The sequence below is a fragment of the Drosophila sulfurigaster genome, chromosome X (assembly GCF_023558435.1).
Source record: "Drosophila sulfurigaster albostrigata strain 15112-1811.04 chromosome X, ASM2355843v2, whole genome shotgun sequence".
NCBI lineage: Eukaryota > Metazoa > Arthropoda > Insecta > Diptera > Drosophilidae > Drosophila > Drosophila sulfurigaster.
This window is the reverse complement of record NC_084885.1, coordinates 295,441-313,002: the sequence shown is the minus strand read 5'-3', so window position 1 is coordinate 313,002 and position 17,562 is coordinate 295,441. Positions and strand designations below refer to the sequence as shown.

Here is a 17,562-nt window from a genome sequence, read left to right as displayed (position 1 = left end):
TATTTTCAAGAATAACTATTAATTTATTTATCAATATTTATGTTGTCCCCTTCAAAGTAATCCCCCTCAGATACACTTATGCCAACGGTTTTTCCAATCCTCAAAGCACTTCCCATAAGCATTTTTCGGAATAGCCTTGAGCTCTTTAAGCGATGCAGTTTTTATCTCTTCAATCGTTTCAAATCTCCGTCCATTCATAGGTCTCTTTAGTTTTGGGTACAAGAAAAAGTCACATGATGCCAAATCCGGTGAATATGATGGCTGAGGCAATATTGTGTTGTTGTTTTTGGCCAAAAAATCGACGGTCAAAATTCAACAATTTCGAAACAAACTTCGCTGACACACGACTCATGCCCAAAACGTTTGAAAAAATTTCATGGCACAAGCCAAGCGATATACCGACATCTTCAGCAAACTTCTCTGATTGATTCGACGATTTTCCAAAACAATTTTCTTCACTGCTTGAACGTTTTCATCAGTTGTTGACGTGCTTGGGCGTCCAGAGCGAGGCTCGTCATTGGCATCTTCCCGACCATCTTGGAAGAGTTTGTACCACTTGTAAAAATTTTTATACCCGCTACCCATAGGGTAGAAGGGCCTTATAACTTTGTGCCGGCAGGTAGAATGAGGCATCTCCGACCCTATAAAGTATATATATTCTTGATCAGCGTCAACAGCCGAGACGATTTAGCCATGTCCGTCTGTCCGTCCGTCCGTATGAAACACTGGATCCCAGAGACTATAAGAGATAGAGCTATAAGCAACCACGAGCGTGAGCACGTCCTTACTGATCGCCTTCATCTTCTCTACCGGGCTTCCCTTGCTCATCATTGGCCCTGGCTTACTCAATGGAGCAACCAACGCCTCTGCTGCTTTTTCAGCCGCCCTAAATTACTCTATCATACTCCACAATGAGCACATCGGTGTCGAATCTGCCGACACCAGATTCTCCTCAGCTACGCTAAGCACACTAGTAGCGGCGCTGGACACCACCACCAGCGGCTCCCAGACACTCTGTCCCTATCCCAGCATCACCAAAAGAGGCTGCCTTCTTCAGCTTCTTCTCTGACGCCGATACCCCCTTCCGCTTAACCATTCCGTCGGCCACCGAGAGGAGGTCGTCCGTCGACGCACCACTCCCCCCAGCTCCAACGGCCGGCTTGCACGCTGGCATCCAAAACTTTTGTGCAAGTTTTAAAAATACTCAACTGTACTCACCAGAAAGTAGGTCACACGAACTTAAGCTACTTTAAGAGCGCTTAAAACAAGCACAAGCACGCACACACTCGCAAAGACGCGCGACGTTTTTCTCACGCTCCTCACACGCACACAGCGAACGAGAAGCACAAAGCGCACACTGAAGATAACAAATAACAGTGAAAGCTTCCGGGAGGATCCCTGTGTCCACGTCGAACACAATGATCCTTGACCTCACTCAACGGTTGGGCACAACCTCCATGCCGACCTCGTTGAACTTCGTGTTGGCCACCACTTTTTTGATCTCGCTCCTCGACGGCGCACGAATAACAGCGCCACTGCGCTTCAGTTCACGGACCTCGTGAACTCTAACGCCCAGGGCCGGAGCGACTTCGCTCATAATCTTCTCGGCGATCTCCTTGCTCGTCACCACAGCCGACCACGTTTCCACGGGCCAATGCCGGAGACAGCTCTGGTGGTGGCACCACTCGTACCTAGGGCCGTGAAAGGCGCAGCAGCAATGTAAGCAATCAAAGTGGTCCAAGCAGGTCTATCAGTTAAAAATTACGAGCTTTTGTCCGCGACAAAAACGGTGAGCTTTTTCAAACTTCTCGATTTACAATAATTACAATTACTGTAAACAATGCACCCCAATTTATTTTGTTTACTAAACGCGACAAAAACAAGGTAACGTGATTTCGCAATAAAATCGCGCGCACGTCTGCACTAGTCAGCAGTCGAAAACAAACTGAGAGTAAATAGGCACAGTAGTAATCTCATTAATCCATTCCATTAATCCATTTGGCTATTTTTGTTTTGTTTTTTTTGTAGAAAATGAATTTGCCTACACAACAATGCCATATATGGACGGCACGTCATATGAATGTTTTCCCTTTACTTTGTACACAAGTTTTTTTTTTTCTTGGTTTCAATTTATTATATTTAAGATCTGCCTTATTATGCAATAATTAAATGGAATGACGGATAAATTACATTAAGTTAAACATTGAGACGTCTGATTTATTTAATGCAAGGTTGTTGGGGTGGTTGTTCAGTCGGTTGACATATCTTGATGAACTGTTGGCGATAATGACATTAACCCATGGAATGTTGAGTTGTGTGTGGATTCAGACCTTGTCATGGTAGGGGTGAGCCTTGGAAATCATGCACAAAGCCTTATTTTGGAATTGTTGTACCTTCTTCCTGTTGCTACTGCTGGCGGTGCCCCAGAGCAAGTAAAAATGGGCATCACTATAACCTTTTAGTTTGACCTTAGAACTCTTTCCTAATAGCCAGTGTAGTTTTTTCAATTTCTCTTGAGCTTGTTTGCGTTTGCACAAAAGGTGAGCTATCCAGGTGAGCCTTCTATCTAAAGTCATCCCTAAATATTTTGGAGTACGTTCTTCTGGGATAGTTATTCCTTCCAGCTGTCGGGAGGACAGTTTCAGAGTAGGAGGGTGAAGGTGGTATGAGTTGACTTGTCGGGATTAACTGTGATATTCCAGCAAGCCAACCATGGGCCTAAAATGTCAAGCTCCCTTTGCATCAGTTTAGGAGGTTTCGTTGGGAGTGGTAGCCGAGGCAAGGAAAGCGGTATCATCTGCGTAGGTGGCTGTCAAGAGGTGTTCGTCCTGAAGAGTAGGCATATCTGCAGAGAATACAGTGTATAGCACCGGGCCAAGCACGCTGCCTTGTGGGACTTCTGTGTTTATGACTTTTATGGAGGATTTATCAGTGCCACATCTGACGTAGAATTTCCGGTTGTCTAGGTATGAGCCGAACAGAGCAAAATAAGAATTAGGCAAACACTCCTTGCTTTTGTATAGCAGTCCTGAGTGCCAAGCTCTGTAGAATGCTTGTTTAATATCGATCATCACTGCACAACAGTAGAGGTTCGACTCAAACGCTTCCAGGATGCGCTTGACTAGGCGGTGACACTGCTCTACGTGGAAGTATTCATTCGAATACCTTGGAGAGAACACTTAATAGACTTATCGGTCGATAAGAGGCGGGATTGGATTCATATTTGCCAGGTTTGAGGATCATGATGACCTTCAGAGTTTTCAAGCGGGTGGGAAAATGGCCGATCTCAAATTTGTACACAACATTTGAACATTTTTTAAATTATGCTAAATTATGAAATTCTAAAGGGTGGGTAAACGAATGCAATGAATGGACAGTCTGAAAAAGTAAAAAAAAAAATTTTAAATTGTTGGAACTTAGTGAACATTTTAAACTTTAAGCAATGAATTTGTATGGGCAATCAAAAATAGTTGAAAACGAAAAAATGTAAACATTTTTCAAAATTCAAAATTTCGAAACCCAGAAATTTTTTCGAAAAACTAAAAGATGGGGAAACATGGGCAAACATTTTTAAAACGATTTACATTGAACATTTTTTTTTTTAATTTTTGAAAAAATAAAAATGTTATAATTATACCCGCTACCCATAGGGTAGAAGGGTATTATAACTTTGGGCCGACAGGAAATGTATGTAACAGGTAGAAGGAGGCATCTCCGACCCTATAAAGTATATATATTCTTGATCAGCGTCAACAGCCGAGACGATCTAGCCATGTCCGTCTGTCCGTCTGTGTGTCTGTCCGTCTGTCCGTATGAACACCTAGATCTCAGAGACTATAAGAGATAGAGCTATAATTTTTTTTCGACAGCATTTGTTATGTTTGCACGCAGATCAAGTTTGTTTCAAATTTTTGCCACGCCCACTTCCGCCCCCGCAAATCAAAAAAAATCGAATAACAAGCGTAATCTTAAAGCTAGGGTTACGAATTTTGGTATATACAATAATTATGTAGATGTTATGATTCCTGACAATTTGGTTGCGATCAGATAAAAATTGTCGAAGTTATTAAAGAAATACTTTTGTATGGGCAAAAACGCCTACTTACTAGGCGTCTTAGTTGCTTTGGCTAACAATCTGGTATATTGTGCCGTCTATGGTATATTTTGAATGCGGTACTATACAGATATACCAAACATACCATTTGGTATATTTTTAGTATTTTTGCAGTATAATCGGTATATTTTGAGAAAAATACCGTAAAATATATTTCTTTTATTCAAAATGGGTAGCGGGTATCTCACAGTCGAGTACACTCGACTGTAGCTTTCTTACTTGTTTTGAAACTAAGGGTGGGCAAAAAAAAATTGTTCCTGGGCAAACGATTTCAAACAATGGGCACCAAATTTTTTTTTTTTGTTTATCTCAATTCCCTGGACCCAGGTTCTCTGAACTACAAACCGCACACGCGAAACTTTTACCGCTACTCTCAAGATAACAAATAACTGTTATCGCAAAAACAAAGACCAGTGTTTTACGTGTTTCACCACATTCAAGTGTCAGATTGATAATTCTTTACAGCCAGCGCGGTCACCAGCTCGCTCAGCTGGGCAATTGCCTCAAAGACGGCGATGGCCGCTTCCTCACAATACGGCATCAGTCTCGTCTTTCACCACACTGGCAGCCAGAAAGCTACCAGCAGGAGCTGGACGGGCAGGCGCACTCAATTGGGTGACGGCGGCCACCATAGCGGGTGCAGGGGAAGCAGTAGCAGCGGCAACATCGGCGACTCCAACGGCGGCTTCAGTGGCGACTTCACTAGCGGCTCCATCACCGACTCCACCAGCGGCTACATCGGCGTCGGCTCCTAGGAAGGAGACAGGCAACCGCTTAGCAGAGGATGCATTGTCGCTACCAACCAAGTTGGGCGACGATAGAGCCCTGTTTCGCGGCAGTCTGCATCTTTTCTACTCGATCTGGTATGCAGATCATCGCGTCCATGCACGCAGTGCAAACCGCGCAAGCATTATAAACACTAAAAGTAGTGCGATTTTCCCAAGCAGTGAAGTGGTCCAAGCAGTGCAATCATGGTAAGCAGTCAACAACTACTAGCTTTTGTCCGCGACAAAAACTGTGAGAATTTTTCAGACTTCTCGATTTACAGTAAGGTTAATTACTGCTAATTAATTACTGTTAATTACGTCTGCTCTAGTCGGCGGTCGAAAACAAACTGAGTAGATAGAGACATGGAATTTGTAGATTAACGTGAGCTCCTGCCATGATGGCTCTATCTCACGGTGCCCACCACAGAGGACTCAATTTAAGCGTCGATCAGCGCTCCCATAAAGCAAGTCGGCTCCTAAAACCTCTGCCGATCTGTGGTTCACGGCAACCGGTTATATTACGCAACTCCACGTCCGCTCTCTCCGCATTTGGATGTAAGCCACAGCCACCACGATACTCCCCGAAGGGCCACAACCCGTACCAGGACGGACAAAGTCCGCAGGCACCTGGTTCCCGTGGTACCAGAAAACCTCCGGTCAGGTTTCGTACCACAAGGGTACTACCAATTTAACTCTAAACAGTTAACGTTGGTGACGCACCTCGAGAATCGCTTCGTACGATAAGTAGAGATCCACTGTGGTGAAATTCTAGGACCCGTCATCCACACGGGTGAGTCAGTTTTAGCTATAAGCTCGGGACTGACGGCCCAGCTAGCCCGTTTAGTCTTCTCGTACGACAAGCAGAGGTACACTGTGGCAATGCTTCCAGAATTTCCGGAGTAAAAGTTGATAGGTTTGAGAAAAAACGTTGCTAAAAATTATAAAAAAAATCCCAAAAAATTGCAAAATCTTTTCAATTTTTTTTTTTTGTAGAGTATATACATACATCTTTAATTATTTTAGGAATAAAATATATTAAAATAAACAGGGTTTCGTATCTACTTTTTTAACACCTATTACAAAATGCTTAGAATAGCTTCAAATTTTTCTGATTCATTAATATCCGTGTACTTTTTATTTCCGGTAATTTTTAGTAAATACTAATAGGGAAGTGACGATTTATGGCAACATTTAGGTCTATGTAGTCCATAAATGTTGATATAAAAATATAATTTATTTTATTTCTATTAAAATTATATCAATTCCAAACTAACCTTATAAATGTTGTTCGTATACTTTCGGCATCTTTATTTAATTTCAAAAAATAATAATAAAAAACACTTGACACAGTCAATAATTAACCAGTAACCCATTCCCTTCTCTCATTTTAGGGTTAAGGGATGACAACTACAAAATGTAAGTTGATTGATTTCTATCTTGAAAGGTTGGATGAGTCAAACTACAGATCAAAAGGCAAGTGAAACATGAACTGCTCGTAAACAGCCCTTAAGACACTGAGTGCTCATTTAATTACCTTCAAGAATTTATCAGATTTTAAAATAAAGTTGCAATAATGGGAAAAATTACTTTTAAAAAAGTTCTAATTAATCTTTACATCTGTGCAAACACCATTTATTAAAAAAAAAACATGTATAAATAGTTTCTAAGTTCATAGTACTTAATGACCATCAGATCACTTTAGGAGGAGCTCATTCGTCATTCATCTTTCGAAACTGAAAACTCAATCTGATTTTTAAAATATCAAAATGGTTATGTTAATTATGTACTTAGTTTAATTTATTTGTAGTCTTTTGTTTTATATCAATATTTTATTAAGATTTTTTTTTTAATCTTTCCATTTGTAATAAGCATCAAAACTTGATGAAAAATTACCGCGGCTCCTGTTCCGCTTGTTGCTGTTGTTGCAGTTGCATGGGCGGCTGTTGCATCGTATGCAACAACGCTTCGCTCACCTTGGCGCGAAAGCTGACATTCTGTAGTGGCGATATCTTCTTCATCATGGGCAGAAAACTTTTTTTTTTTTTGAGGACTTTGCTTTTATTTATTGAATCTTCTTCTACATTTTGAGACTAACAATAAGTTTACGAATCTTAACATTAAAATTTAGCTAACAGTGTGTTAAGACTGCATTCTGGTTGCGTGTCCCTCAAGTCGGTCACTGGGTAGGTAAGTCATTACGATGAAGACGTGATTGGTTGCTCAACCTTGTTAGACCTCTCGCTAGGTGGTTAGGGTGCAGCAGCAGCTTGGTAAAGTACTTTTCCTTCTGTTCTGCGATGACTTCTATGACTGGTAGGATGTTTAAGTCGCGTTGTATGTTTTCGTTGCGAACGTACCACGGTGCCCCGGTGATGGTTCTCAAGATCTTCGACTAAGCTCGCTGGACTATGTCAATATTACTATTGCTGGCATTCCCCCATAACTGGGGGCCATACATCCATATAGGTTTTAGTACCAAGTTATACAGCAGGACTTTATATTCAAGGCTAAGGGGAGACCGAGCGTTGATAAGCCAATGAAGGCTGCTGGCTTTTAGCTTTAGGTGTGTTCTTTTGGCTTCAATGTGCCGGTGCCATGTGAGTCTTCTGTCGAGGTGTACTCCTAAATATGTCACTTCGTTTGCTTGCGGGAGTAGAGTGTTGCTTAACGTTAGCGGCGAGCAGTTTTGCCTGTTCAGGGTGAATGTAACGTGCTGGCATTTTAGTTCGTTCACTCTAATTCGCCAATCTGATAGCCATTTTTCAACATCGATTATATGAAGAGCTAGCTGCGCAGTGGCTTGCCTCGGGCATTTTGAGCGTCTAAGAATAGCTGTATTATCAGCAAACGTAGATGTTGTTATTCGTGTGCTTGTGGGGATGTCTGCTGTGTAGAGGTCGTATAGTGTTGTGAGATGCAACACTGCTATATCTGATGACTTCACTGTTGGAGCTGGAGTTCCTCAAGATAGTGTGCTATATCTTGAGGAACTCCAGCTCCAACAGTGAAGTCATCAGATATAGCAGTGTTGCATCTCACAACAAATTTTCTGTCGTAAAGACTCTAAAAGCTTATGAGTGTTGCTAGGGAGCATTGTCTTGATCTTGTACATTACACCTTCTAACCAGACTCTATCAAATGCTTGAGAGACATCTAAAAACATGGCAGTACAGTACTCTCGTTTTTCGAACGCGTTCCGAATTTCTGATGTTATCCGGTTGACCTGCTCAATTGCTCAGTGCTTTTCACGAAACCCAAATTGATGTGACGGGATTCCTTCCTGGAGTCTTAGGTATGTGTTTATCCGAATCAAAACGCATTTTTCAAAGAGTTAAGATAAGCATGAAAGTAGGCTTATAGCTCTATACGACGTGGGGATTCCCGGCTTTGCTATCATTATTATAATTGACTTTTTCCATCTCACTGGATAGTAGCCAAGTTTTGCGATGGCATTGAAAAGCTGGGTGATAGTGCAAACGGCGCAATATGGGAGCTCGATGATCATTTTGGGAGTCATGAGGTAGCAGCCCGGGGATTTTTTCGGATTCAGTTGATTTTTGATGATGCTAACGATTTCATTTGGGCGAAATTCGATTGGCTCATGTTGAAGCTGAGGCTCGTTTGGGAAAGTCGGCAGAGTAAACGCACTCGTTGGTTGGAATACATTTTTAAGATGGTTGGCAAACGTGCTGGCTCTGTCTACGCGCCCAGCCTCCTGTGGGATTTCTAATAGGCATCACGGTTTCTTTCGGTGAGCTCAGAGTAGGGTGAGCTCTCCATAGTGAGTTTTTCGTACTAGAAGTACACAATTGCTCTATGTAGTGGCGTTGGACATATGCCTCTTCTTGCTGTAGAGTTTGAGTAAGTTCACGTGAGGCATGTCTTAAACTTTGCTTAGCAGATGACGATCTGTGGAATTGCCACTCTCGACGTAAGCGTCGCTTTTCGAGGACGAGCTGATCGATTTGTAGATTTGTCTTCTTTCGATTGCTTTGTATATTTATGGTTTGAGGTATTGAAGCTTGGGCTGCAGAGACAAGTACAGACTCCAGAGAATTAACAAAGCTGTCTACGTCGGCTTCATTGTTGAGATGGGGACTTAGCTCAATGTGTGAGCTAATATACTTTCTGTACTTAATCCAATTGGTTTTCTGTGAGGGCAATTTTAGTGATTGTTCCAATGTTCCTGGATGCCGGAGTAGAATAAACAGTATAGACGAGTGATCAGATGAAAGGCATTTGGCGCTTATCAGATTTTTTGGAATGTTTTTGGTAATCGCAAAGCCTATTAAATCGGGCAGTTTCTTTGGGTCTGCCGGCCAGTATGTTAGTGTGCCAGGAGAGCTTGTTCTTGGTGTTGATAATGGCATTGTAGAGCTGCTTTCCTTTTGGAGTCACGATACGAGATCCCCAGTGTGTGCTTGGCATTGTAGTCTCCTGCTGCTATGAAGTGGTCTCCAAGTGAGTTGAAAAACTGCATAAACTCATTTTCAGCTATAGTGAAGCGAGGGGGCAGTATACGGCGGCTGCCGGTATTTAGTTTTATATTTATAGATGTGGCCTGTAGGTAGTTTTTAGCAAATTTGTTATGATAGTAGTGCTTAATACGGCTTCTGATTAGAATTCCAGTCCCACCATGTGCTTTACCGTCTGGATGATTTGTTCCGTAGAAGGTATATACTCGTAGTTGAAAATTGTATTTGTTTGTAAGGTGTGTTTCTGAAAGCAGCATTACGTCGATTTGATTGTCGAGTAGGAATTGAGCTAACTCAAGTTTATGTTGTGAAACGCCGTTAGCGTTCCACGTAGAGATCCGTAGGGGAGTTATTAATGGGATTGTTGTGAAACCAGCATTTGAATCAATAGATTTTGGTTTCGCATTAAATCTTGTATAGTTGTGCGCATAAATGACATAAATTCTGTAAGGCTTTGTTGTAAGCTGCATATCATAGCTTCGAAGTTGCTTTTTGGCTGCTCCGGCGATTGATGTTGCTGAGCCATGTTCGATTCTTGGTATGCTGATTGCAGAAATGAACTTTTTGAGGCAGGGGTAGCCGGTCCTGATTTTAAAGCGCTTGCGTATGTCACACTTTTGTCAGAGTTAATAGGTCCTAGTGAGGATCTGGCTGCAGTCGCGAAGAAGACTTCAGGATTTGATCTGGAGACTTTCAACGTTTTATTTTGGGTGCGGGCGGTAATTCCTTTCTGATGGATGCGGCTTCTCAGATCCTTATAAACTGGGCAAACTCTATAGTTAGCAGTGTGATTGCCACCGCAGTTGCCGCACATTTTCGAATTGCTGTCATCTTTGCTCGCTGGGCAGTGTGCGGAGTCATTAAGCTCTCCACAAACTACACACACCGGGCGCAGTTTGCAGTATGAACTTGTATGACCATATTCTTGGGAGTTCGCCCATTGTACCGCACCATTGCGATTGTGCGGTTCCTCAACTGTAATTCGGCGGTGCAGCAAGAACTAAAGATTGTATATAGGGTGCACTTCGTATTTCTTCAGGGGCTTATTTTCTGACTCGAGCTCAACCTTAAGGAGTGGCTGCGGCTTTCTATCCCTGTTAAGGATATTGAAAACTGTCTTTGTGCTAAATCCCTTCTCTTGTAGTGCCTTTGTTATTTCTGCAGGCGTTACTTCGGATTCTATATAAGTGTAATAGTGTAAAAGTTCTTTTTATTATCGGTAAGATATTTCGATAATACTCTGTAATTGTCTTCAGACTTCATTTGAACTTTTGTTTCGTGAATGTTGCCCTTTACAAGGGGTATTATGTGGAAGTTATCCTTGCCAATAAGCTTAATAATTTTGTTGACGAGAACATTGGAACTTTTTTCTAATTTATAAATAGGCGGAGGCTTTGGCTTCCTTTTCTCGACTTCAGTAGATTCGGCCGCCTTAACCTCATAGGCGTCTGCCAAGGTTTTGAATCGGTTCGAGTTCATGTTCGTTTCTATTGCAGCTATGCTAGCATTGCCACGGGCTATTTTGCGTTGAGAATTTACAGGGCTTATCTTCCTTTTAATTTGAATGTAGCGATCCATACCAGTCTGCACACCCGGTTTAATATGTTCATTGTTTTTATACCCGCTACCCGTAGGGTAGAAGGGTATTATAACTTTGTGCCGGCAGGAAATGTATGTAACAGGTAGAACGAGGCATCTCCGACCCTATAAAGTATATATATTCTTGATCAGCGTCAACAGCCGAGACGATATAGCCATGTCCGTCTGTCCGACTGTGTGTCTGTCCGTATGAACACCTAGATCTCAGAGACTATAAGAGATAGAGCTATAATATTTTTTCGACAGCATTTGTTATGTTTGCACGCAGATCAAGTTTGTTTCAAATTTTTGACACGCCCACTTCCGCCCCCGCAAATCAAAAAAATCGAATAACAAGCGAAATCGAATTTTAAAGCTAGAGTTGCGAATTTTGGTATATACTATAATTACTATAGTAGTTATGATTCCTGAAAATTTGGTCGCGATCAGATAAAAATTGTGGAAGTTGTTAAAGAAATACTTTTGTATGGGCAAAAACGCCTACTTACTAGGGGTCTGAGTTGCTTTGGCCGACAACCTCGTACATTGTGCCGTGTATGGTATATTTTGAATGGTGTGATGTATCGATATACCAAACATATCATTTGGTATATTTTTAGTATTTTTTAGTATTTTCGGTATATTTTGAAAATAATACCGCAATATTTTGCCCTTATTAAAAATGGGTAGCGGGTATCTCACAGTCGAGCACACTCGACTTTAACTTTCTTACTTGTTTTATTCAAAATGGGTGGCGGGTATCTTACAGTTAAGCATACTCTCTTACTTGTTATACCCGCTACCCATAGGGCAGAAGGGTATTATAACTTTGTGCCGACAGGAAATGTATGTAACAGGTAGAAGGAGGCATCTCCGACCCTATAAAGTATATATATTCTTGATCAGCGTCAACAGCCGAAACGATATAGCCATGTCCGTCTGTCCGACTGTGTGTCGGTCCTATATGCTGCGCTGCAACAAAGATATGGAGTCCATATTATGGATCCAGTCGAGGGTATAACCGCGGAATATATCGTGGAAATTACCAAAACAATGGTAATAGATAAAATAATATCTTAATAATCTTAGTGTAAATATATTCGTAACATTCACAAACGTAACAACCGGCAATAAATTAATATTTTTGATAGATACTGGTCCAGATACATCTTTGTTAAAAGACAATTCTGACACTTTCAATAATATAAACACTGACAACAAAATAAATATTCAGGGAATCAATCAAGGATTAATTCAACAATAAACTGAACAATAAACTGTCAAAATTAACTAAAAATTTTCCTAAACTATTTAATAAACAATTAAAAGAATTTTTTTTTGTAAATACACAGACATATAGTATTTGGACTTCATACAGAACCAATAACAACCAATAATTTTTATAAGCAGAAACTAAAGTTAAAAGACGATGAACCTGTATATATTAAAAATTATAGAAATCCTCATAGTCAAAAAAACGAAATTCAAGCTCAAGTCGATAAATTAATTAAAGATAGAATAGTTGAACCTTCAGTCTCAGAATACAACAGTCCACTTTTAGTAGTACCAAAGAAATTCATAAATTACGAAAAGAAAAATTAGCGATTAATAATTGACTATCGTCAAATTAATAAAAAACAAGTAAGAAAGCTACAGTCGAGTGTACTCGAACTTAAACCCGCTACCCAGTTTGAATAAAAGAAAAAAAAGAAAAGATAACTTTTATAGTAATTATTGTATATACCAAAATTCGCAACTCTAGCTTCAAAATTACGCTTGTTATACGATTTTTTTGATTTGAGGGGGCGGAAGTGTGCGTGTCAAAAATTTGAAACAAACTTAATCTGCGTGCAAACATAACAAATGCTGTCGAAAAAATTATAGCTCTATCTCTTATAGTCTCTGAGATCCATTGTTTCATACGGACGGACGGACAGACACACAGACGGACATGGCTAGATCGTCTCGGCTGTTGACGCTGATCAAGAATATATATACTTTATAGGGTCGAAGATGCCTCGTTCTACCTGTTACATACATTTCCTGCCGGCAAAAAAGTTATAAAACCCTTCTACCCTATGGGTAGCGGGTATAAAAATACTATCAGACAAATTTCCACTTCCTAGGATCGATGATGTCTTAGATCAACTAGGAAGAGCAACATATTTCTCATGCCTTGACTTAATGTCAGGATTCCATCAGATTGAGCTGGACGAAAACTCTAGACATATAATGTAATTTTCAACGAGCAATGGCTTTTATCGCTTCACGCGATTGCCATTTCGACTAAAAATAGCGCTAAATTCCTTCCAAAGAATGATGACTATTGCATTCTCTGGACTTGAACCACCACAAGCATTCCTTTATATGGATGATTTAATAGTAATCGGTTGTTCCGAAAAACACATGCTTAACAATTTAATTAGTGTTTTTGACATGTGTAGGAAACACAACTTAAAGCTGCATCTTGAAAAATGTTCATTTTTTATGTATGAAATCACATTTTTGGGACATAAATGTACAGATAAGGAAATCTTGCCTGATGACAAAAAGTTTGATGTCATATTAAAGACGTTTCATTGCATTTTGTAATTACTACAGACGATTCATCAAAAATGTTGCCGAATATTCTAGGCATATAGCAAGATTGAATAAGAAGAATGTTCCATTTGAATGGACTGATGCATGTCAAAATGCATAAAAACAAATAGTCCATAAAGATAGGTTAAAAATTTTTAATTCATAAAAAAAAACTAATTTTTAAGCCAATTATACAAAAAAAATAATATTAAAAAAAAAGAAAACCATTTTTTTAAAGATATTATACAAGATGTGTAAATATAAATATATAAAAATATAAGTAAATATACTTTAAAATAAAAACGTAAATTTATAAATTTAAATAAAATATCTCCACATTGTTACGCTATTTTTCAAAAGGAGCGAGATGTAGTATGTGCATATATTGAGATGTCATTATTCACTTAAATTCGAACCTTATAATAGTTCAAATTAAAGTTCATATCAATACCAAACAGTTTAGTTAAGTATTTTGATGACTCAAATTTCAAAAATAATTTACAACAAAACTAAACGATTAATATCAATCGATATTGTATAATTGCCTAAATATGACTTTTGGGTAATTATATCGCAATTCCCACTAATTATTCGTTGAGGTTTTGAAGCGTGCTCAACGAATTGTCCGCTAATTTATAATATTACAAGCTATAAAATTTGTGCAAAGCAGGTGGTTCTCATTTATTTTAATTTTTTAGATTCGCCCGAACGTAAATTGCTATAAATTACATTTGACGGTACAGAATCGTTAGCGAAACCACGAACCGCACAATATTATGGCGTCACCTTTTTTTAGACTTGCCTGGATTTTATAGCAAGATTCATCGGGCAAATTTCAAAATTGATTTCGCCTGAATTTAGCTGTTTTGAATTTTGACACCACTCATTCATGAACCAGTCATCCAAAGCTTGGACACAAACCCCACATTTTATATATAAGGAATTTAATTTCCATGGGAATTTGCAATTTTTCTGTATAAGAGTGGAAAAGAAGAAAAACAAAGCAGGAAATTATCGTTGAACAATCAGTAAGGTATGTATTTTTGTTGTTGTTGTCGTTGTTGGATTGATCGATCGTTTTGTTATATAATTATATATGTTTTTTCTATATGCATTTATGTACTAAGCAATTGCTAACAACTGACTATTGGTTTTAAAACTGGTTATCTTTTGATTTTCACTTTCAAGATGGCTGCTTAAAAGTAGAATGGTGACTTAACTTAACGTTAAATTGCTTCCCCGCAAAAATCATCTTAACTACTACATAAAAATTGAATGTACATCTAGATCGTAACATATGTATGTGTGTTTTGTATACTTATATATGTATATATATATATTGTATATTGTAGCATAGTCTGAAATCGGCTTAAGTACGTCAAACCAAATCGCAGGCCCAGCTAATTGCCCGTTGAGGTTAACATAACCTCACTTTACACACTGCCTAGCGTCTATTGGGAGAGGGAGGGGGATAAACACTTTACACATATCTATAACTATAGACGTACGTGAGTGCTTGTGCAGTACTATCTATATAGTATAGTATAGTTGTATGCTAAACTTAAATCGATATTCATAACTCTGTGGCTTAATTTAGAAATAAACGCGTACAAAAGGAATCGGGAATTGGGGATTTCAGGATTGAGGATTTGGGGATGCGGGAAGAGATGACAACTACACACTAACCACACTGCACATTGATTGCACTGATGGGAAGCGCTGCCTAGAAGCGCTGCGGCAACAGATCGCTTTTGATGCCCCTAAGCGCGTGCTTCTTTTTGCGATGCGTGGACAGATTACACGACTGCTTGAAGGAGGCGCTGCACATATCACAGTTGAAACGCCGCTCCTTACTATGCACCACGCGATGCAGTTCCATGCGCGACTTGTATTTAAATTTCAAGCCACAGGCACCATAATCGCAGATGTACCAACGCTCGCCGTCATCCGAGGACACCGCACTGCTGGCACTCGCCGTTGTGCTGTTCGAGTCCTTGGGGGCAAGGTCCGTTTGCGTCGTGAGCAGCGGCATGCCCAGCGTGTTACATGCCTGTTGCATCACGGGATTGCTGCTGGCAACGGGAACGGGCAAGGGAACGGTACCAGCAAGTTGAACGGCATGCGGGGGCGTTGAACAGACAGTGTTGCCGCTACTGCTGTTGTTGTTGATGTTGTTGTTGCTGCTGCTGCTGTTGCTGGTGGCATTGGTGGAGGTGCCTACATTGACGAAATTCGGTGTGGGCGGCGGTGGCGGCGGCGCCGGCACCACTTGCGACAGATGGTAGATGGTGGTGCTGTTGGCTGCCGCCGCCGCTGCTGCAGCAGCAGCTGCCTGCATTTCGGTTGTCAGCGTGACCAGACTGCTGGGTTCCACTTTGATATCGATGCCGCTGCTGCCGTTGTTGTTGTTGTTGTTGCTATTATTATTGCTATTGCTGTTGCGCGAGCTGCCATCGCCGCCGGCGGCGGCAGCCGCTGCTGCTGCTGCCACAGCGTGCAGCTCAGCCAAGTCTTTGGCCTCGCGATGCTGCTGCTGCAGATGTTGCTGCTGTTGATGTTGCTGCTGCTGCTGCTGTTGTTGTTGTTGCTGCTGCTGTTGTTGTTGCTGCTGCTGTTGTTGTGCCTCATGCATCTCCACAGCGGCTGCCACCTCACGTTGCTCCTCCTCACTGTATTTGGTGGCACAATGGTACAGCGCCAACGGTACCGACACCGCCGTCACACTGCCCGGCCCCGCCTGAGACGTTGTGGCACCGCTGGTGGCCGCCGCTGCCTCCACGTCCGTCAAGCAATAGCTAGAGGTACGACTGTGCTCCTGTCGAAGGCAAATCGACATTAGTTGTTTGGATTTTGGGCGCCAAAACAATTCGCATTATCAGCCATGGCTGAACAGTAGCAATTTTTAACTTGTCGCACAATTCTGGCGCTGCAATTGTGCGCAGCGAGTTGGTCTGCAGAGGACTTACCTTGGCAACCCCATGCAGAAAGTTGTGCTCATCTTGTATGTGCTTCCAGAAGGCGTCCTGCGTTTGCAACTCTTCCTGGCAAGTGTGGCAGACAATCCAGAAACTGTCGCCCGACAAACAGAACTCGCCCAGTTTTGTATATATCTTGTTATTTTTGCTCAGAATACGCGGAAAACCCATTGCGTTGACGTTGTTTTGGCGACGCCTCAGGGCCGTGCGCTGCGCTTTATTATTATTTATATGAATGTTTTGTTGGCTGCAGTGTGACCGCAAATTTCATTTCAGAATATACCTAAATCAATGTGCTTGGTCGAGCTGCTATTTTATGGTATGACGCCAGTGCACTTCGGTGGTCACACTGTCAAAAACATAATGCAGAGTTGCATGTGACCAGATAAGCACACAAACTTCATTGTGTACACACTGGCCACAATTAAAATGTCAGTCAATATTTAAATTAATCAAGCTCAAGCCTACACACCAAACGTAAAAATAAAACTTATGTTCAGGATTTTGTTTGTTTTATCTTTAGAGTTTGTTTTCAAATTTATTTTGCTTCATTTATTTCTCTTGGATTTGTTTATATTGAGTTGTTCTTTATTTCTGTTGGTTTTTTCATATTCAAACATAAATAAACAGAAATAATTAATTACAAATACTTTGACGGCTTCAACTAACAATTAAAATACGTAACATAACATATATGTATACATACTTGAATATCTTAATGTATATGTATATATATGTCTGTATGCATGTCTATATCTGTATATGGTAAATATGAAACTGCTGTGATCTGAAATTGAAATGAAAAAAAATGCTTTTAAATCATATCCCATTATCTAATTTAATAACAGCACAAAATAATGTATACATATATAAATATATATTTATATATATATTTAACGTCTAAAATATTGATTGAATTAATATTAATTGTAAGTGTAATAATACAAATAAATATGTTCTATGATCTGCAGCTTGTTCTTTGCCAAAAATAATCCATAAAACGGATATTATTTACGTAAATCATACACATATACAAGTACGCATATTTCATGTGTATGTAAGTAATTTTTTTA

General features: G+C 40.3%; 1 protein-coding gene across 1 annotated transcript; it reads right to left on the bottom strand.

Moving 5' to 3' along the window:
- Positions 1-14,532: 14,532 nt before the first annotated feature.
- Positions 14,533-16,754, bottom strand: LOC133849505 (AT-rich binding protein). The gene is made up of 2 exons (XM_062285626.1): positions 16,481-16,754; positions 14,533-16,329 (listed from the first exon to the last, which is right to left on the bottom strand). Exons 1-2 carry the CDS (start codon positions 16,658-16,660, stop codon positions 15,238-15,240), a joined length of 1,272 nt encoding a protein of 423 aa, XP_062141610.1. The 5' UTR covers positions 16,661-16,754; the 3' UTR covers positions 14,533-15,237.
- Positions 16,755-17,562: the final 808 nt, after the last annotated feature.